Raw genomic sequence first — 22,864 nt, 5'->3', positions numbered from 1 at the left:
TTTTTTTTGGTTGTGCATGCATAATGCATTTTTGCATTTAGCTGACGCTTTTATCCAAAGCGACTTACAATTGCTATACATGTCAGAGGTCGCACACCTATGGAGCAACTAGAGGTTAAGTGTCTTGCTCAGGGACACATTGGTGTCGCACAGTGGATTTGAACCCAGGTCTCTCACACCAAAGGCATGCGTCATATCCACTGCGCCAACACCACCAATGCTCACCATTTATGCGCATAAGGGTACATTTTTTGAAATTGAGATGCATCACCTGAAAGCTGAATAAATAAGCTTTCCATTGATGTATGGATTATTAGGATAGTACAATATTTGGCCAAGATACTATTTGAAAATCTGGAATCTGAGGGTGCAAAAAAATCTAAAACCTGAAAAAAAAAAAAAAAAAACGGTGAGAAACAAAGTTCTTAGCAATGCATATTACTAATCAAAAATTACGTTTTAATATATTTACAGTCAGAAATTTACAAAATATCTTCATGGAATATGATCTTTACTTAATATCCTAATGATTTTTGGCATAAAATGAAATGATTAATTCTGATCCATACAATAGTATATTTGGCTATTGCTACAAATATACACCAGCGACTTCAGACTGGTTTTGTGGTCCAGGGTCACATATATAATGTTTTCTTCTTGCAACAAACCTAACCAATTGAAATCAGTGATGTTTTTGGTGCAACTCTTGTGTATCTATAAACTTTACCTGCTTATACTCTAATAATACTGAAAAAAGTGCATGGAACTAGTTTTAGTTGACAAAGGTGAACATTTTCAACAGAATTACCAAGCGTTTTTATTTGTAATTTTTTTTGTTCGTTTTTTTTGTGGTACTCATGCAAGGATAACAGAATCTGGCTGAAGAATTTATAACCACCCAAATAAACACAGAACTGTAGTTGACGTAGGGGCGCCTGACAGCGAGACGCCTTTTTCAAAGTATGAAAATTAGTTACATATTAGGCTTGACTGAACAAAGAAAATACAAAGAAAACCCTATGAAGCCTTTCATCTTGGAAAGGCAGACTAAACAAAGTCAAAGAATGACATTATTTTGAATGAGGAAGCTTCAGTCCTCTTTGCTTTGTCCAAACATGGTTTCTGTTAATTAGCCTGTGGTTATGTACTGCCAATACGCAAAATAATGCACAGAGGATTAACCAGTGATGCTTCAAATTAGGGGCAAAGCTCTAATTAATAAACGCTAAGCGGCCTTAGATCCTGAAATATAATCAATACTTCTGAGGACAGCAAATTTACCAAACGTTACAGTGTCTGTGCATGACCTTGAAAGCGAAGGCCAATATTTTGTGCACAGAATTAAGCAAAAGGTGTATGTTGTCATGACTCAGATACATTGAGTTTGTTTGGAGCCAGATGCTAACATTGACATTTCCTTCCCACCCTCTTCGTGAGCCATGGAAAAAACTACCCATGTTTGGAAAAAAAGGCCAACAATAAGTTTCTGTGAAGTTTGTATTTAAACAAGTTGGAAAGTCATATTCATAACATTAGGTGCATTAAAGAAACTGTAATATCTAAACTCTAAAAGCCTGATGATGTTTTGCCCGGTGTTAGCAGGTTTGCTAATTGTTAGCAATGACAACTTGCGCTTTTAGCTCTTGTGGCACTAATATGAATTGCATTTTAGTGACATTTTGCTGCCTAGACTTTAAATTGAGGGTTTGCATAGTGCATAACAGTCACGTTCTGGAAGTAATAATCCCATTTTTTTTTTTTTTTCATAAGTGGGTTTTTATTCTTAAATACTGTATAACTACTAAACCATTAAAGGCAGACCTACTGTGAGCTACGTTGTTAAGTTATAGTATATGCTCTCGTCAAAGCAATCAGTGGTCATTATTTAGACTTTAAGTAATTGTGTGGAATTCCTGGTAAAAATCAAAACAACATTACCAAGAATTCTGCAGAGAAATCTCCACCAATTAGAGAACTGCATCATAAAATAAAACCTCATGAAGCAGGCTGTGAGACACAGACCAAAATTTAAGCTAAACCATCTTGTCGTTCACATACTGGCGCATCAAAATCCAATTGAATGGGCCAAGCCGACACATGCCATTGACTGAAATTGGATTTTTGAATAACACGTTTATTGGGATCTCAGTGACAAGACTCGTATCCATCCCCTCCAGGGAAGCAGGGACATAAAGGGCTGGAAATTAGGGGATAGGGGTGCCGCGGGACTCTGTTTGACCATGTGGCTTGATGTTTGGTTGGCATTTTAATGTCGCCACTTCAATGAGTTTTGACAAAATTACCTAAATGCCTCAGTGTTGTTGGCTGAGAGTGTTTCAGATTTTTTTTACACAGCAGTGGGTCCGGGGACAACAAAGTAATTTGATTCTTTTATGGCATATTTGTTCACCATGTTGGAGAGAAAAGCAAATAACAAATTAGAAATGAGTGTCTAAGGGCGAATAAACCAAATGTTTACAAATAATTCAGTTCAATAGTTCCTCATAGGAAGAGTTGTCTCACATTAGAAAAACTAGAGACATAACAGTACATACTAAAGGCAATGAAAGTAAAATCTTTACATTCGTTTGATCAAATTACAGGAAAGCAACTGTGATAACTGCATTAAGAGTTTTTCTATAACATTTTATTTTATTTTAAAGGATTTACAACAGAAATTGCATTTTTTTTTTCATTTGTACGCAATGCACATACATTTTAATGCAAAAAAACTAAATCATGCACTATAAGGGGACTGGATCCAAAAGAAAATGTCTGAAAAAAGAAACGAAAACAAATCCTAACCAATGCACTGAATGCTCTAATACAAAAATGTTTCGTATTTTGCCTAAAAATCAAATCACGTACCAGCCCTAGGGGGAGGGGAAAAATATAAATAAGTAAAATACTAATAAAAAAAATATATATTATTCTTCAGGTTCCTGAAGATTAAAAAAAAAAGTATTAAAACTGTATTTTGTATAACTCAAGGTTATCAAGGTTAATTCAATAATTCCAATTGAACTTAGTGATCACGTGTGTAAAAATTTTGTTTTTTTAAAGAGGTTCAAATCTACTTGGCTGCCTCAGATAAAACTAAAATCAATGTCTAAAGATTTCCCTGATAGTACAGACCTTGTGGTTCACCTTTATTGATTCAAAAGACAAGAACAGCAGATCAAATCCAAGAACAAGAACCAGAACTGCCTTGAACAAAGCCTTGTGTGAATACCGCACATTGGGATCATGTAAACTATGTAAATGAAAGCGACTGTGTGGGCACTGAGTTTTTCTTTTGTTTTAAAATTGTAATTATGAAACCACATCTTGGTAGACAAGATTTGGTGTTTCTTATGTTGAACTCCGTTGGTCAGAATTTGTATTACAGAATATAATGGACTTCAAAATCCCCACTAAATGGCTAATTGTTGAACTTGCTTTCTTTTTAACAGGGAACTTCCAAGACCTTTACAACATTTCACTACAGTTTTCCCTGACGAATTTCAAATTGAATGCAATCCCAAGCAGGGATCACACAGATATGTAAATATATATTAGATTCACAGAAGAATAACTTCAATTCTGGTTCATATTTAAATGAATAGTTCACCCGAAAAATGAAAATTCTTTTATTTACTCACCCTAATGTCTTTTCACACAACGATGACATTCTTTCCTTTGTGCAACAGTTGCTCTTTTCACAATTACACTGGGAACTGAAGCTTTCAAGCTTCAAAAGCACCATAAACGTGGTCCATATGACATTTATAGATAAATCCTTAGTCTTTTGAAGTCATCTGGTAAGAAACTAATTTGAATTGCGAGAAGTTCATTTGCAATTGCAAGTTTATAACTCACAACTGCAAGAAACAAAGGGCAGACTTGTGAGATAAAAACTCACAATTAGCTTTTTTTTAAACTATGTTTTATTGCATGGTGGAAACCAAAAACAGAATTGCAATATAAAAACTCTGAGAAATTGCAATACAAATTCTGAGAAAAAAGTCAGAAATGCATGATGTAAATTCAGAGTTCTGAGAAAACAATAAAAATTACGCAAAATCTGAACTCCGTTTATATATGTGGTGTTTAGAATTTCTCAGAAATCTGAATTTATATCTCTCAAATCTGACAATTCAGTTTTTTTTTATTCCTCGCATTTATATTATAAATTCAGAATAGCAAAAAAAGCAGACTTGTGAGATAAAAAGTCACAATTATCTTTTTTATAGTGCGTTTATTTTATTGTGGATCAAAAAATGAGGACTGCGATATGTAAACTCAGAATTCAAGGAAAAAAGTAAGAATTACATGATGTAAATTGAGAGAACAATCCAGATTTTTTTCCCCCTTCAGAATTCTGAGTTTATATCTCACAAATCTGACAATTGAGGCCCCCCCCCCCTCGCATTTCTAATAAAAATTCAGAATAACAAAAAAAGGCAGACTTATTAAAAAAGTCACAGTATTATTATTTTTTTATTGCATGTTTTATTACATGGTGAAACAAAAAATTTGAATTGGGATATGTAAATTCAGATTTCATAGAATTCTGTTTTGTTTTTTTCCCCTCACAATTCCAATACTGAGATAAAAATTTGCAAGTACCGTTATTATATATATATATATATATATATATATATATATATATATATATATATATATATATATATATATTATCCTGTGCTGGAAATGAGCTTCCAGATTTATAAACCACTTTTGTGAGGCAAATTGATAATAATAAGTCTTTTTATTGTAATTTCACAGAAAAAAGCAACTCCTCCACAAAAAATGTAACAAATTAATTAATCATAATAGTTTAAAACATTATGACGGTAAACAAATGATGACCGAATTGTCATTTTTGGGTGAATTAGTAATTTAGTTAGAATTTATTCAAGGTCTACTCTCAATACCATGAAAATAGTCTAGAATAAATAAGAATAGACAGAAAATAAGGTTTAATGAGAAAGTGACAACAGAAATCTGAACGAAATGCCACGTCATCTCAGATAGCTTCCCGTTTAAAAAAAAAAAAAACCCTTCTCCACTGAAAAGGTGAAACCTTTTGTAAGTAATGCCAGGTCACACAATGAAAAGCAACACGGGAGAGCAGAAGGCCACCTAATTTGTGACGCCCCAAGAGAGACCGGTTCTATCTGGCCATGATTTTGCGCGTCTCACCAGCTACGACGCTCATTAAAATCAGAAGAGGATGAGGGGGCATGAAAGATTGACAAGCAGAACAGATTTCTCCCCTTTCATCTGCGTTAGCATTTGCCAAATTCAATTGAAAGAGGAAAATGACATGGAAAATAGCTAAATCGCTGAACACAAACAAGGATTCAGTCGTGGGCTGCTTAATTGGGTCCTCGGGGAAACATTCCGGCTACAAAATCCAGGATTTGGGATGTTTATTACAACATGTTAAGACTCTAGAATATTTAGTAAAAGGGTTTGATAAGGGTGAGGAAAAAAAAAAAAAGCGGGTGGACGAGGAACACAACAGCTGCTTGTCAGTCAGGGTTTTGGCACGATTGTGTCAGTGGAGTTGAATGTTTCTAATTAGGGAGAAATAGTTCAGTCCGGTTTAGTGAAAGAAAAAAAGGGCAGGGTGAAAGAGAAAAAAGGGTTTACTGCCCTCTGGTGTTCACTCAAAACGTTAAAGTCAGCTGACCAGTAGATGGGTGAGAGAGCTGGAGGTAGCTCAGTTGTTGCTCACTCCAGCTGCTGAAGAAGTTGTTCCAGTGCTGCTCAGAGCTGATCTGCCTTTGTGCCGCTGACCACCACGCCGTCGACCACTTCCACCAGACTTCAACTGAAAGAGACGATTAAAGAAAAAAAAAAACTTTTGGTTTTTAGATTTTGTTTCCTCACTAAAGTTATTTTTAAATTTGACCCCAAGTTAAGAAAAGAGGCAGCTGTCACAATATTAATTCGAAAGATGCAAGTTGTTTTATCAGTTTTTGGTAAAATCATGTCGTTTCCCTGAGTAGGAGAGAAAACAGATCAAATAAATTTGAAAAGTAAATAAATAGGGTTTTTTTTTTTATTGTAATTTTCACTTTTAAATAAAGGTAAGTCAAAGTGTCAGTTGTTTTACTAATTTTGTGTTAAAAGCACATTCAAATTGTCATTAAAGTTCATTTTAAATCGAAAACAAATACAAATCTCACTATAAAAATACTGTGTTGTTCAAAAGTTTTTCCTTAATTATTCAATATAATATTTTTTTTTTATTGGGGGGGGGGGTGATTTTCTCCTCTTCAAAATAAATGAAACATGTCCTTACATTTTAATAATTGGTTTTACTATTGTTTTTAAATAAATGATTGCCAATTAAATGCTTGTCTGACTAAATACATTTGAATAAATTCAACTGAAAGAGATGATTAACCAAATAGATTTAATATTATAACATTTTATTGATTTATTTTTGTTCCAGAAATTGAAACATTTGAATAACAGTAAAAGTACAATACATCAATTCAATAAATAAATTAAATAAATACTGAATTATTCTTATTCTTTTATGTATGTATTAATTTATTTCTCTCTTTTTTTTGTAATTTTATCCTTATCAAAAGAAATTAAACTTAAATTCACAAAATTTTATACAAATCTTTTTATATAAGCTTTTACTGATAAAAAAAAGATTTCTATAAAATTGTGTGCATTTGAGTCCCAAGTTTAATATATATATATATATATATATATATACATATATATATATACATATATATATTTATTTATTTATTTATTTATTTATTTTTTTGGTAGATATCTTTTTTTTCCAGCCTTTTATTTAATGACAATTTAAAACATAACTGAATGAGTAATTTAAATCGATTCTGTCTGTAAACCTGTAATTTAACATCTCAATAATGGTTAATAAGGACATCTTCACTATTTGAACACTACTTACAAAGAAACAAAACCCAGCATTTGGTCTGCAGTGACCATTAATGGAAAAAAAATCAATTAAGTGTTAAGTCTAAATGAAAGAGTCGTGAGCTTTTCAGAGGTGATTTGTCTCATTCAAATACTGCTCAGGAAATGAATCAGCCTAATTCATAACATTAAGACTCTAATGTCTTTTATAATCATGAAAGTAATGCTCTTAATACCTCTGCGATTTACACTACAGCAAATTAAAATTTTAAGAAGCTTAAAGAGTCTGACCTTAATGTGCTTTAAACCATTTTACCATCACTTCACAATTCTGTCTTGTGCTTTTTTAACTTTATTCTCTTTGTTTCAATCTGTTCAAAGTGTCTGATCGCCCCCTGCTGTCTACCGCACTGAGCCACGGACAAAAAAAAGGGGGGAAAAGAAAGTGTTTGGTGTATTGGGGATAAAAAGGTTTGAGAAATTTCAAGGGCTGTAAGTGTCCGTGAACACTTGGAGATGAATATTATATGCAGCCTGAAGGAAAGTGTGAAGTGAAAAAGAGTATACAGGCAACAATATGGGAAAAAAGTGAGAGAAAATGATTTAATACCAAGCATAATAAGAACATTACAGACTATGTAACGTGATTATTAATCTGTGTGTGTGTGTGTGTTGTGTTACAATACATAATAAAATACAATTATTTTATCCATTATTTCAGGATTTATTGCGGACTCTCACCAGTTGTCCCATCTGAGGGCTTCCTCCCATCGGTGTGCTTTCCTCGCAGGCTGATGAAGAGCCTTCCACCTGTGACGAGGTTTTCTTGGTAGACTGCATCTTGGCCTGAGGCTTGCTCTGAAGCAGCTGTCGCACAAGCGAAGACAACAGACAGGAGTTTCAGAAGGAAGCGCATCGCCAGTTTTTATGACTCATGCTGGAATGTAACAAATCTCTTTATATACATTATTGGCTGACATTATAAAAAAGGCATGATTGACAACTCTAAGGTAAATCCAATTCAATAACAGTTTCTAGTTGGACAAATCTCAAGAAACCATATATATGTATATATAGGGTGAATGTTTTTGTGACCTCTGACCTTAGTGATGGTGCCCACGGCCTTGGTCCTGCCCTCTCTGAAGACGAGTCTCTGGTCCGTGTGGAAATACTCGGGGGTCTTGATGAAGCGGAAGAGAACGGTGGCTTTGTCCCCCGTCCGTAAACAGTCTTTGTTCATACCGATGATGGTGGCTGTCTGTCTGATACTGCCACAGTGAACTATGATACAGAGAAACTCATCACTAAGAGATACAATATCTTTTTAGATACAATTTCGTTTGAATTATTACATATTTTTTAAACCTCTCCTTCAGTAAAACAAAAGCTTTGATATTAGAAGCCGATATTGGAAGCATATAATATAAAAGTTAATTTTTCCCCAAATCAAACAGAGAATCCATTTCTTTATGTATATTAAGGTAATATTTAAGATTTATACTATAATATTGGTTAATATCCCCCGTAATGTTAAATGTATATTTTTAAACACTTTTTCTTCAGTAAAACAACAGTAGTTTTTCCCAATACAAACATTAAAGTCAAATTTTTTAAACGCAATTTTATAAAGGTAAATCTGTAAATCTATACTTATACTGATTATAAAATAAAAGTGTAAGCAAGTGAAACAGAATTATGTGTCAAAATTTAAATATACTGTTTCTGACAAAATGTCTATATAATAATTAGTTTTTATATAAATTATAAATAAATTAATTCATTAAAAATAATTTATTTTTAATTTACCTAAAAACGAATTATTATATTTATAAGCATTACATTTTTAATAGTAAAATTTTAAAGTAAAATTAGTTCATTTAAAATTAGTATATTATATATATATATATATATATATATATATATATATATATATATATATATATATATATATATATATATATATATATATATATATTTATTTATTTATACACATATTTATTTAAAATTTTCATTTTTTTTTTCACTTAAATATGTGGACAATTATATATATATATATATTTATATATATAAAATATTTTTTTCATATTTTATGAATTTCATATTTCATTTTTAAGTAAAATGTGTTTTATTTATATGTTACATAGTTATGTAATATTTAGATATTTGGATTTATAAATAAAATGCTAAATAAATATTTGCTGCATTAAAAACACAAATATTTTATTTTGGATGTTTTTGTATATTTATTATTTCAATAGTTTATATGTTCACTATATATTATACAATGAGCAAATGTTAAAAAAAATCATAAACTAAAAAAAATGTTATCCTTTTAAAAAAAGTTTAATATAGATTACATAAAAATCTTAATTAACTTTTATCATAATAAACAAATATCCAGTCTAATGTTTATTTTGAATCTTTTGATTAAATATAAATGTTTAACAGACTATATTAAAATAATGTTAAGTAGGCCTATTTAATTTCATGAAATGTATCAGAGTAAAAGTATACATTTTAATTAGTATCAAAAATTCTGTCAAAATATTGAACATTTCTCTTTGTCTACCCACCCATAGCTTGGTATCTCGGCGATATCGTCGTTGGATGGTGCAGTACGAGAATCTCTGCCTCAAACTCCCAGCATGCCTGTGGGTTGAGGCGGGGCGACACCATCACCATCCCCTTCCTGATCGATGAACGCTTGATCTTCTTCAGAGCGAATGAGGCTGTCTGCCCCCCATGCACTTCTTTAACAGGCATGCGCTTGCGGTGGATGGATTTGATGACGATGGGGATGAAGACGCCCAGAGGATCCGGACCGAGGAGCAGCGTGTCATTCAGCCGTATTAATCCACGTAAAGTAGTCCCTGATACTACGGTACCTACACCCTGAGGAACATACGAGAGCTTCAAACAAGTGTGAAAGAGGCAGATAGAAGTACATAGACAGTATGTGTCGTACCGGCACTGAATATGTGTCGTCAATCTGAAACTCTGGCGGCTCGTCGTCCTTGTACGTCGTTCTGGGAGACAGCAAGTTCAGGAACATTTTCAACAAGTCCATGTTTTCACCCGTCACATTTGAGATCTGGAAAATCGGACACATCCTACACACAAAAATAATGCTTTTAGTTTAATGTGCTCTGATAATATAAATATCAGATGATATTAATACCTTGTTTGAGGTTTACGCTTACAAAGATTATTCGGGCAAAAAAGCATCTTGATTTACAACGTTTTTCAATTTAATTGTAATCACAGGAGAGATTTTTTATGGCAATCTAGGCCAAAAACCTTAGACTAATGGCCGTAGTCAAAAAATTGTGAGGCCCATCCTATGTGTAAGTTTATGTAAAGTTTCAGTAAAATTACCTTTCTGAGCTGAAGTTTGAGGCTGTTACAATGACATCATCCTTGTTTTGCACCAAAACTGGAATTTTTCTGCATCCTGGAGACTTGAGTAACCTTTGTAATAACTTTAGCGTCTCTGCAACGCAAAACCACACAACATTTGTCTATAAAAAACATACACTGTAGGCATTTGCGGGATATTGTTGATTAAACCAGGAAATAATTTTTACTTTAATTTCCCAACTTAATTTAATTTTTATAACTTCTGAACTCCAAAAACCCAGTAACATTTGCACAATATGCGAAAGGATACCAGGAAGTATTCTTGCAGCATATATTACACAAACATGCAGGAATTACACCACTAGTGTATAAGTTCCTCCATACAGAGAAGTCACAGAATACTACACTCAAACTATAAAAACGAATCTTCACAGAAAATTTTTTTTTATAAAATTGTAGATTTATAGTCTCATATTTATAATAGTGTAAAATGTGTAAAAAAAAAACCTCATTGAAAATGTGCACAATTTTCCACACCACAATCAGTCAAGCTCATATCACCAGCAAACATACACTCATTTACATCCTTCTCTTCACTCTCTGAGGCAGAAGTCTCAAAACTCATCCTTTCTAATCACCCTACTACTTGCCCGCTTGATCCTATTCCATCTCATCTCCTTCAAGCCATTTCTCCTGCAGTTGTACCTGCCACTCACATCATCAACACATCCCTCCACACTGGTGTTTTCCCTCATCATTTAGACAGGCTCGTATAACCCCACTACTTAAGAAACCCAACCTCAACCCATCTCTTTTAGAGAACTACAGACCAGTTTCCCTTCTTCCTTTCATTGCAAAAACACTTGAACGAGCTGTGTTCAACCAAGTCTCTACATTTCTCACAAACAACAACCTCCTTGACAGCAACCAATCTGGCTTCAGAACTGGGCATTCAACTGAGACGGCCTTGCTCTCAGTTGTTGAAGCTCTAAGACTGGCAAGAGCAGAATCCAAATCTTCAGTACTTATCCTGCTTGATCTGTCCGCTGCTTTTGACCACTTCTCTTCTCTGTCTACATGGCATCATTAGGTTCTGTTATTCAGAAACATGGCTTTTCATACCACTGCTATGCTGATGACACTCAACTCTGCCTCTCATTCCATCCTGATGATCTGACGTTTGCTATTCGCATCTCAGCTTGTCTAACAGACATTTCTTCCTGGATGATGGACCATCACCTTCAACTCAACCTTGCCAAGACAGAACTGCTTGTGATTCCAGCAAACCCATCGTTCCATCAAAATTTCACCATCAAGTTAGGCACATCAACCATAACTCCTTCAAAAACAGCTAGAGGCCTTGGAGTTATGATTGATGATCAGCTGACTTTCTCAGACCACATTGCTAAAACTGTCCGATCCTGCAGATTTGCTTTATTCAACATCAAGAAGATCAAGCCCTTTCTTTCGGAACATGCTGCACAACTCCTTGTTCAAGCTCTTGTTCTGTCCAGGCTGGACTATTGCAATGCCCTCTTGGCAGGTCTTCCAGCCAATTCTATCAAACCTTTACAATTTATTCAGAACGCGGCAGCAAGATTAATTTTTAATGAGCCAAGAATACACGTCACACCTCTGTTTATCAATTTGCACTGGCTTCCAATAGCTGCTCGCATAAAATTCAAGGCATTGATGTTTGCCTACAAAACTACCACTGGCTCTGGACCCATTTACCTAAATTTGTTACTTCAGACATATGTGCCCTCTAGAAGCTTGCGTTCTGCAAGTGAACGTCGCTTGATTGTGCCATCCCAAAGAAGCACAAAGTCACTTTTACGGACTTTTAAATAAATGTTCCCTTCTGGCGGAATGACCTTCCTAACTCAATTCGAGCAGCTGAGTCCTTAGCCATCTTCAAGAATCGGCTTAAAACACATCTCTTCCATCTTTATTTGACCCTCTAACTTTAACACTCACTATTCTAATTATATTCTTTAAAAAAATCTAACTACCTTTCTAATCTTTTTGTATTCTATTTTCTTTTCATTTATTATGCAATTGTATGTGTGTGTGTATGTGTAAAGTAGGGCTGCAACTAACGATTATTTTGATAATCGATTAATCTGTCGATTATTTTTACGATTAATCGGTTTATGTGCTTATATTTTAGTTTTTTCCATTTTTTCCCCAAGTAAATTATTAATAAATGGTCTTTATCCTTCAGCATAGATTTTTAAGAGATTTTAACCATTTTGCATTGTCATATCCTCATTAAAAATATACCTGGAGTTGTTTTATTGTGTTAGTAATCCTTTGTCGAACTCTTCTGCAATCAAAACACTGACCCATACTCTAGCAAATTTCACAAGGAGATATCAAATGTTTTCACCATGGCAGTCCTTAGAGCTCCTAAAGTAGTTTAACATCCCGGACAAAGCTTATTTCAAAGGAATCTTTCAGAACATATTTTCACGAAGAATAAGGATAAAACAGAATAAAATTGCAGTGCATTGTATTTTATTATTTACTGGAAAACAGCTTTATAGCTTTTGCTGTGAAATTGTAAACAATCCTTCGAAAAAAGTGCCAATGGCATGAAACCTGAATGGAACTCACAATTTAAAGTAAAATCCATCAGAAGGTTGTCCAGAAAAAAAAATTGGACACACACAAAAAACCTGCTGTGTGAAAAAGAGCAGTGAATACTTAGGAAAAAAAGTGTATTTCAAATATCTTTAAACATTTATCTCTCTCATTCAGTCATAATTAGGCTGCACGACTGAATTTTGAACTGGTAAACGACAAACTGATCACAGAACATGTTTGTAAAGCTTTAAATGTTAACTGTTAAAAAGCAATGTTATCAGCTTTTACGACTAAACATTTGCAAACAACATTGTACTGGAGAATCTGCACAAATGAAAGTCTTAGGGGCCGTTCACATATCGCGCCTAAAAACGTGTGGAAAACGCTAGGCGCGCCACTTTCTCCTCCTTTCCAAAGCGCTCGTGCAGAAGCGACCCTGAGGCGTCTGCCTTTGCTAAGCAACCATGACGTGCTCTCTCCTTGAAGACGCGGAAATTTCAGCAAAGGATAAATGGATTTGCAGCTCAAAAAATCGCTTGCAGTAGCTCTGCTACTAAATTTATTTCAAAATGGAAATCCATATACAACTATGATCAGCTGTTCCTTTCATCTTGACTGAGCTTTTAACGTTGTTGCGGGAAAGGATGAAGCTGATTGGTTAGTTCTTGTCACATGACCCGCGGTGCGCTTGCTGCATTCTGAAAAGTCGAAATGTTTTAACTCGATGCGGTGTTGGAAATAACGAACTTGAGCGCGCAAAAGACGCGATATGTGAACGTCCCCTTAAACAGTTCCGTAGTGCAGAGTTTACAGGTTACTCTTCTTTTTTGAAGGCTCAAAGTAAAGTACTCCCACATCCTGCTGAATGCTGCAGAGACGCTGTTCGGGAAGCACGTGACAAAACGAGGCCAGCTATTGGCTATTTGCTACTTCTCCTGTTGTACTGGCTGAGTAAAACCTCCGGTGGCTCATTACTGCCACACTTTGGTCACCGCAGATTTGAAATATGCACGAAATGAGCCGCTTACGGCAAATAAAAGTTATTTAGCAACGAATCGATGACTAAATTAGTTGACAACTATTTTAATAATCGATTTTAATCGATTAAATCGATTCGTTGTTTCAGCTCTAGTGTAAAGACCTCTAACACTAGCTTGCTCTATTCTTTTTTTATTCTATCTGTTTTTATCTGCTTTTTTTATTTATTATATTATTTAAAATCCAATGCTACGTGTACTGTGTTAACCTAACTGAGACTTGTTATAGCACTTATATATCATTGCTCTTTTTGTTGTTTTTGATTGCTTCCACTGTCCTCATCTGTAAGTCGCATTGGATTAAAGCGTCTGCTAAATGAATAAATGTAAATGTAAATGTACAACATCTGCAAGAATCTGTGGGCACCTGGGATCTTAGAAAATTTCTATATATTGAAAATTATTTCTGTAAATACCATATTTTTCGGACTATAAGTCGCACCTGAGTATAAGTCGCATCAGTCCAAAAAATACATCATGATGAGGAAAAAAACATAAGTCGCACTGGACTATAAGTCGCATTTATTTAGAACCAAGAGAAAACATTACCGTCTACAGCCGCCAGAGGGCACTCTACGCTGCTCGGCGGTAGACTACAGGAACACTGAGCAGCATAGAGCGCCCTCTCGTGGGCGTAGACGGTAATGTTTTCTCTTGGTTCATCTCTCTTGGTTGATGTCAAATTAATTTTGATAAATAAGTCGCACCTAACTATAAGTCGCAGGACCAGCCAAACTATGAAAAAATGTGCGACTTATAGTCCGGAAAATATGGTAATTAATGATTAACATTATGCCACAAATGTTGTTGATCAAACTTCTGTAGTACAATGACAGTCACATTACCTTGTAAGATGTTAGCGGGACACATGTCTATCTTTGTTACAACTACGAAAACAGGAACGTTGAGGGCCAGAGCGAGACCGAGGTGCTCTTTAGTCATGCCAATGATTCCTGCATTACTTCCCACCTTTGCGAAACAGAAAAAGACAGAATTCATTAAACTTGAAACCGCTGAGTACATATACCTGTGGCACACCTACTCCCTCTCACCATTAGCATGCAGAAATCCGGCAGATGGCCAGTCATGCCAAATACGGTGGTCTTCAGGTACTTCTCGTGGCCCGCCAAGTCAATGAAAGTGATGACTTTCGATGACCTCTCGCAGATTTTGGTCCAGTCCAGGCTGCCTCCATGGCTGTCCGGTTTGTTGACCACCTGCCCCTCCTGGTCAAAACCCAGGATGTCATTACCGACGCTACTCGTCCGGCCACTCTCCATCTCGTGTTTGTGTCGGAATAGCTTCTGGCGGGCGAATCCACGGCCGTTGTCAAGTTCACCATGGGTTAGCACACCCAAAAGTGTGCTTTTACCAGCGTCTACATTACCTACGACTGCCACTCTGAAAAAAGAAATGATTTTAAGCAAACAAACAATAAAATTATTTTTAAAATAATTTCTTTGCAAAACATCTTCTAACCTGACTTCCAGGAAGTCTGCCTCTCCCACTCGACGACGGATGAGATAATCCCGGACATGTCCTGCTGTTTCTGTCCTCTCTCTCAGCAGAATCAAGTCCGCATCAACCTGTTCACAAAGTGACTGCACCGTAGCGACAGATGCTTCCATATCCCGCTCATCCAGACCATAATCACCCCCATCTGAGAAACAGAGAAACAAAGAATTTATCAACACTTCTTCATAGGACATTTACATCAGTGAAAATCGAAATTAGTTTCTGAGATTATGGCAAAAAAAGGCTTGAAAATACAAGAATAAATGACATATACATAGGCAAAACTACATAATCTGGTTAAAACAAGACACATCAACAACCTTTGACCTTATAGGTCACAAAGTCACTATTGCATGGTGTAAAAGCAGTGTTTTTGTCTATTAAATAATTTTTTTTTTTAATGATTTTGAAAGAAATCGCTCATTCTCACCAAGGTTGCATTTATTTAACCTAGTAAAAATAGTAATATATTTAAATATTCTTTCAATTTAAAATAACTGTTTGCACCTCTCACCTGTTCCCATTCCGACCACATAGATGGTTTCTCCGCATCCTTCCTCTATTCGCTCTCGCAGCTGCTTTTGTAAACACTCATATTGCTCTCCTGTAGGGCTGACCAGTGCAAACTGTACTTATAGAAGAAGAACGAGATATTTATTGAGCATGTATTTTAATATATTATAACGTCAAAATTTTGGTATGCATTCCAAATATTTAATATCTCTTTACAGTGACCCCAAAAAGAATTTAGACCCTTAAGCAAAACTTAAATGCCATTAAACTGGATTACGACATATTAAATCTATTCTATTTTAGTTTTAATGATAGCACAAGCATGCTTTTTACATTATTAAAACAAAAATCTGTTAAAATAAAATAAATGTCACTGCTTTAGACAGCAGGCTATGAATAACTCTATTGGAGATACCAATATACTGGTATGCATTCCATATATTCTATGTATCCACATTGTATCTACAGTATGTATAAATTTTAACTACAGTGGGTACGGAAAGTATTCAGACCCCCTTAAATGTTTCACTCTTTGTTATATTGCAGCCATTTGGTAAAATCAAAAAAGTTCTTTTTTTCCCACATTAATGTACACACAGCACCCCATATTGACAGAAAAACACAGAATTGTTGACATTTTTGCAGATTTATTAAAAAAGAAAAACTGAAATATCACATGGTCCTAAGTATTCAGACCCTTTGCTGTGACACTCATATTTAACTCAGGTGCTGTCCGTTTCTTCTGATCATCCTTGAGATGGTTCTACACCTTCACTTGAGTCCAGTTGTGTTTGACTATACTGATTGGACTTGATTAGGAAAGCCACACACCTGTCTATTTAAAACCTTACAGCTCACAGTACATGTCAGATCAAATGAGAATCATGAGGTCAAAGGAACGGCCTGAAGAACTCCGAGACAGAATTGTGGCAAGGCACAGATCTGGCCAAGGTTACGAAAAAGTTTCTGCTGCACTTAAGGTTCCTAAGAGCACAGTGGCCTCCATAATACTTAAATGGAAGACGTTTGGGATGACCAGAACCCTTCCTAGAGCTGTCCGTCCGGCCAAAATGAGCTATCGGGGAGAAGAGCCTTGGTAAGAGAGGTAAAGAAGAACCCAAAGAGCACTGTGGCTGAGGCTGAGCTCCAGAGATGCAGTCGGGAGATGGGAAAAAGTTGTAGAAAGTCAACCATCACTGCAGCCCTCCACCAGTCGGGGCTTTATGGCAGAGTGGCCTGACGGAAGCCTCTCCTCAGTGCAAGACACATGAAAGCCCCCATGGAGTTTGCTAAAAAAAACACCTGAAGGATTCTCTGGTATGAAGAGACCAAGATAGAACTTTTTGGCCTTAATTATAAGTGGTATGTGTGGAGAAAACCTTGCACTGCTCATCAACTGGCCAATACAGTCCCAACAGTGAAGCATGGTGGTGGCAGCATCATGCTGTGGGGGTGTTTTTCAGCTGCAGGGACAGGACGACTGGTTTCAATCGAGGGAAAGACGAATGCGGCCAAGTACAGGGATATCCTGGACGAAACCCTTCTCCAGAGTGCTCATGCAGGAGCTCAGACTGGGCCGAAAGTTCACCTTCCAACAAGACAATGACCCCAAGCACACAGCTTAAATAATGAAGGAGTGGCTTCACAACAACTCTGTTGTTCTTGAATGGCCCAGCCAGAGCCCTGACTTAAACCCAATTGAGCATCTCTGGAGAGACCTGAAAATGGCTGTCCACCAACGTTTACCATCCAACCTGACAGAACTGGAGAGGATCTGCAAGGAGGAATGGCAGAGGATCCCCAAATCCAGGTGTGAAAAACTTGTTAAATCTTTCGCAAAAAGACTCATGGCTGTACTCGATCAAAAGGGTGCTTCTACTAAATCCTGAGCAAAGGGTCTGAATACTTAGGACCATGTGATATTTCAGTTTTTCTTTTTTAATAAATCTGCAAAAATGTCAACAATTCTGTATTTTTCTGTCAATATGGGGTGCTGTGTACATTAATGAAAAAAAAAAAAAAACGACTTTAGCAAATGGCTGCAATATAAAAGAGTGAATAATTTAAGGGGGTCTGAATACTTTCTGTACCCACTGTATATATACAGTGACTCCAAAAATTATTTGGCATGAATGAATAAAAGCATAAATAACTTCTAAAAAGTAGTTTGGTTAGTTTTTAACCATTACAATTTAAAATAATAATTTAAGTGAATTCTACTGCTGTAGACCGCAAGCTATAACTTAACCGTTCTGGTCCATTTTTGCAAGTAAACTTATTTTCATACAGTCAATCTGTAATTTTAATAAATTTTATTTAGGTAAATGTAGGAACTTATTTGCATTATAAACTCTAAAAACATCAGAAAACTGGCAAATAATTTGAAAATCTTTAAATTTGGTTTGATATTTTATAATTCTAAACCTAATCAAATGAAGAATGTCAATGTTTTATCACTTAAAAATCAGTATTTGTGGCAAAAACTGTGCCATTTTATTGCAGTTTTACATGCATTAAGAGTGCAACAACCTTAACTCGTGTTAAGGTTTGATCGCACACATGCACATAAATCTGGAGTCAGTACAGTTGTTTCAGTGCCAGCTGGCGTTCACATGCACAGTCGACGTGTCACTCACGCAGCTCGATGCTTTGAATTCAAAGTTGTTAAATGGGTTTTAACACCACGCATTTAACAAATGAACTCTTGTAATGGTTCATGCACCAGGAGAAGTGTTCAAACGAACGCTTAGGCCTGAGAGCCACCTTGCTGGTGAGGTCTAAATGATCCTCGGCTTCCCCGTTCTGGTTGTCGCCGGCGTCGCTGCGCTCAGCGCCGGGCGAATCCTCAGCGCAGCCCGGGTCAGGTGCGAACATGCATGCCGGCACAACCGACTCCACCGCCGGGCTTAATCTGCTCTCTGTCGCCGCCATGTACTCCTCCAGCCTGCGTCTGGAAAAGAGATTGATCCAGTGAAGGTTTGTTTTTCGGTTCTAAAACTAGAATAAGTTTCGTATCAACTCTCAACTTGGTCACACTGACCTCCCCAGCGTAGTTTACATGCGGAATAAGGGCCCTGTGGAAAACACGCCTACTCGTGAATAATTAATACGTTTTTTTTCAAGCACGTCTGGAAAAGCCTTTGTAAACTTAAAAGTTTATTTTATTTATTTTAAAAAGGATTCTGCCTTCGAAATAAGATTCGTTTTATGCATGTTTTCACGTGGCGTACTTTTTCTTATTATTATTATTCTTATTTTTCTTTAAACGACTTGCGTCATTTATGCATTTTTAAACCAGCTCTGGAGAGAAACGCCTACTCATTAATTCTTAACAATGGAAGTCTGAAAAACTACTTTTAAAGAAAAGAAAAGAAAGTTTGATGTAGGCCTAATACGCTTAGCTCTCATCTGATATTCGTGTAGACGCCAGAATAGGACAACCATCAAGACACGCCTACTTGTGAATAATTAATTCACATCATTACATGTGCAAGCAGGCAAGTCTGAACATGTTTATCTAGAAGCAATAAATTGACATTTTTAAATATTATATATTGCGATATGTATCAAAATACATCAAGACAAGAGATTGGAAAAACAAACATGTTACGAGTAGCAAATGTATTTACCCCCCTCCCTCTTTTTGCTGAAACATTATTAAAAACGTCCTCTAGGAGGCTCTGAGGCGTATGAACACTAGGTGGCAGTGTTGTGCCGTGGATTGGAAGTATTTCGGAATGGAATAGAATAGAATAGAATAAATGATTAGTTTATTTGAAAAAAAAAACAGAAACTGTTTTTTTATAAATGTTTATAAAGCATGTATTTTTCCTGTTATTATTTTTTAGTTTTATTGTGTTAGCTGTTTTTTATTATTATTACTATTATTATTATTATTAGTAGTAGTATTATTATGTGTGTGTGTTGTTCATTGAAAGTAACACAGTACATATAATTAAGATATAAATAAATAATAAACAAAAAATAAATATTTTATTGCTTTTTTTTTTACATTTTGCTTTTGATATTGTTAATAAGTTCATAATAGTTTTCAGTCAGTTTAATCCTTACACACTTTTTTTATGGGTCTTTTCTTGTGCTCGTCGCATATGCTGAGAGGACAAACTCATTAAATTAACATCAAATGATAAAAAATACCACAAAAAAAAAAAAAAAGATCAGAATGAACCCCTGACATTTCTGTTCGTTTTAACAAGGTGACAATTACTGTGCATATGTTTCCTTGGCAACTGATCCAGTTTTGTTTCGGTGCCAGTTTTTGTTTTGCAGTGCAGTGTGTTCATTTCTAATGCAAACCGCACAAGCAGTGGCCTTTGCTTTTCTGTGCTGCTACAGATGCCTGGAAGTGTCTGGAACCTCCTCCCGGCAAACTCTTTTTTTTTTTCAGGTGGTGAAATGAAGTGTAAATTGGTTTCATGAGTCTGTTTTTGAGTCCATGTGCTGTACAGGATTGGTAATTTGTGTCCGCAGGCGACAATCAAGTGCAAAACAGTGAAATCTGAACAATTGCAACACAGCAACAACCCCCCCCCCCCACACACACACACACCAAAACATAAATAAAGAGAGAGAGTGCAAAAATAGAAACCAAACATGCTATGTTCAGAATACACTAATTATATAAATGTATTGTGTATATATAATAATAATATTAGTTATTTTACATTTATATGATAATATATTTCTTTAAGTTTAAATAATAATAATAATAAAACAAGCAACAAAATATAAGTGTTTGTTAAATTTCATATAATTTTTTTCAGTAACTTATTATTAATAATATATCATTATTAAATACAAATAGATGTTGATCTATAGGAATTTCCATTGTTTTTTTTATTTATTTTTGAGTATTTAAAAAGTATTAATAGCACAGATTATTGGTTAATGCCAGAAATGGCAGTTTCGTGGTCTGTAATTCAGTACAGATAAGTTGGACCAGATCATTCCCTGTTCACTCACAAACCTCTGGCCTGTTTTAGTTATTAACCGCATCACGGCCAGATTTTACCTCACGCCAGAGGTGGAGGATGACTCTCTGACCTCAGTTCCTGTACATCAGTGTGAGTCAGACAGACAAACACGGGGCTGAATGGAGAGACGGGCCGGACTCTCTCCTCGCCCAGAAACACAGGCCTCTTTTGTGCAGCTTGATTGAAATTCAGCGGCTTGTGGAGTCACAGGCCATTCTAGAGCTGTGGCCAATTAGGAAGTTGAGAAACCAGGGGTCTGTGTCTGGTTGAGCTGAAGAAAAAGTGCGAGAAAGCCATGGGAGAGCACTCAAACACAGCTGAGTGACATATCCTTAAGTGTCCTCAGGTTTTTAACGGGCCCAAGCCAGCCAGAATAAACGATTTCGACTGGTTGACCCAAAACGCTGAAAAGAAAGAGTGCTGCATCTCATAAAAATGTTTTTTGCTTTCTATTTTCGTGCTTTATATTAATAACCTCTCGGGCAGTTTGATTGACGTTCTGTAGATGGCAGTAAAAGACTCTTGCAGCTGGATGGATGTGTTTTATACGCTCATTCACTCTCTCCTGGGCTTGTGTATGGGTTTTATTTATGATAACTGCGTAATAAAGACACTCTGTACTTCTCTCTTATATTGAGACGTGAAGATTGTGAAGGATGTGGTTGCTTATGTGCATCTGTATGGCTTCCTTTTGCGGGAATCTGTGCTTCAAAATCGAGGCCCGCGTTATTGCTACACACTGAATGTGTGAGGAAAGGACTTTGTACACTGAAAATATATGGCTTTGACAGCTGCCTTGGCACTTAAGGACATGCTTGCAGAGAAAATAGTTTGGAGCACTGGAGTATATCTATCTAAAAATGTAAATATTCAAAAATAAATAATAATAATAATGCTGTTTATTATTTTTTTAACTATTTACTTTGTTTTATAGTATACTAATAAAGTTGTTATTTTTTGTTATATTTTTAGATAATATTATTACTATTTTTTACTATTTTGTGTTTTGTTAATAATAATAATAATAAACATTATCAATTTATTTAGTTTTTTTTTTCAGATAATATATTAGATAATCAAATAAAATAATATATAAAATATAATATATGATTATTGGTGTTGTTCATTTTTAGCTAATATTTTTTACTATTAACAATAACATTAGTTATTGTTATTATTATTAGTAGTAGTAGTAGTTCTCATTGGTTTTTCTATTAATTTCTTTAGTTTTTACTTAATATAATATTAAATAATCTAATAAAGTAATATATATATATATGAAATATAATCAATTATTATTATTATTATTATTATTTAGCTAATGTTATTTTACTGTTTTCTTTTTGCTAATAATAATATTAATCATAATAATAATTAGTATTAGTTCTAATTAGAATTTCGATTAAATACGATTTTTTTATTAGATTTTCTTTACAAATAATAATATGAAATAATCTCATAAAAAATAACATAAGATTAATATAATATATTAATATAATCATCATCATCATCATCATTATTATACTTCTAATAATTATTTCTTAATAGTTTCCTTGTATTTGTTTACATTTTTTATAAATTAAGTATATGCTCTCATTCCCATAAATTAGAAGATAAAATGATGGAAAACACAGAAAAAAAGAAAAGAAAAACAAATTAATATAAAAACAAACAAACATTTAGTATTGTTTAGCTTGTGAAAGAGGTCAATATATAACTCGGAGCTGGAGGGGAGGGGCATCATCAGCAGAGTGCTTGATGATGTCATCAAAATGTAAAAGTCATTTGAGAGGCAGAACCAATAATTAATTTGAATTAAAGAATAAGAACTTTTTTTTTTAAGTAACGTGTATGGCATTTAATTAGGTCCTAAATTAGGTCCATTTTAATGTAACGTTGATTTGGAATCAACCATTTTTATATACATCATACTGCCACCTTTTACAAGAACACTATACGCTGACAAAAGCT

At 34.9% G+C, this 22,864-nt stretch overlaps 1 protein-coding gene across 1 annotated transcript; it reads right to left on the bottom strand.

Moving 5' to 3' along the window:
* Window positions 1-4,737: 4,737 nt before the first annotated feature.
* Window positions 4,738-18,948, bottom strand: LOC132159744 (GTP-binding protein 1-like). The gene is made up of 12 exons (XM_059569340.1): window positions 18,940-18,948; window positions 18,663-18,849; window positions 15,901-16,012; window positions 15,351-15,531; window positions 14,924-15,272; window positions 14,717-14,840; window positions 10,267-10,381; window positions 9,857-10,001; window positions 9,465-9,783; window positions 7,994-8,172; window positions 7,633-7,758; window positions 4,738-5,818 (listed from the first exon to the last, which is right to left on the bottom strand). The coding sequence occupies exons 2-12, from the start codon at window positions 18,828-18,830 to the stop codon at window positions 5,708-5,710; spliced, it is 1,929 nt and encodes a 642-aa protein (XP_059425323.1). The 5' UTR covers window positions 18,831-18,849; window positions 18,940-18,948; the 3' UTR covers window positions 4,738-5,707.
* Window positions 18,949-22,864: the final 3,916 nt, after the last annotated feature.

This window comes from Carassius carassius, chromosome 16, assembly GCF_963082965.1.
Source record: "Carassius carassius chromosome 16, fCarCar2.1, whole genome shotgun sequence".
Classification (NCBI taxonomy): Eukaryota; Metazoa; Chordata; class Actinopteri; order Cypriniformes; family Cyprinidae; genus Carassius; species Carassius carassius.
The sequence above is the reverse complement of the archived record's forward strand: the minus strand, read 5'-3'. Positions and strand labels throughout refer to the sequence as shown.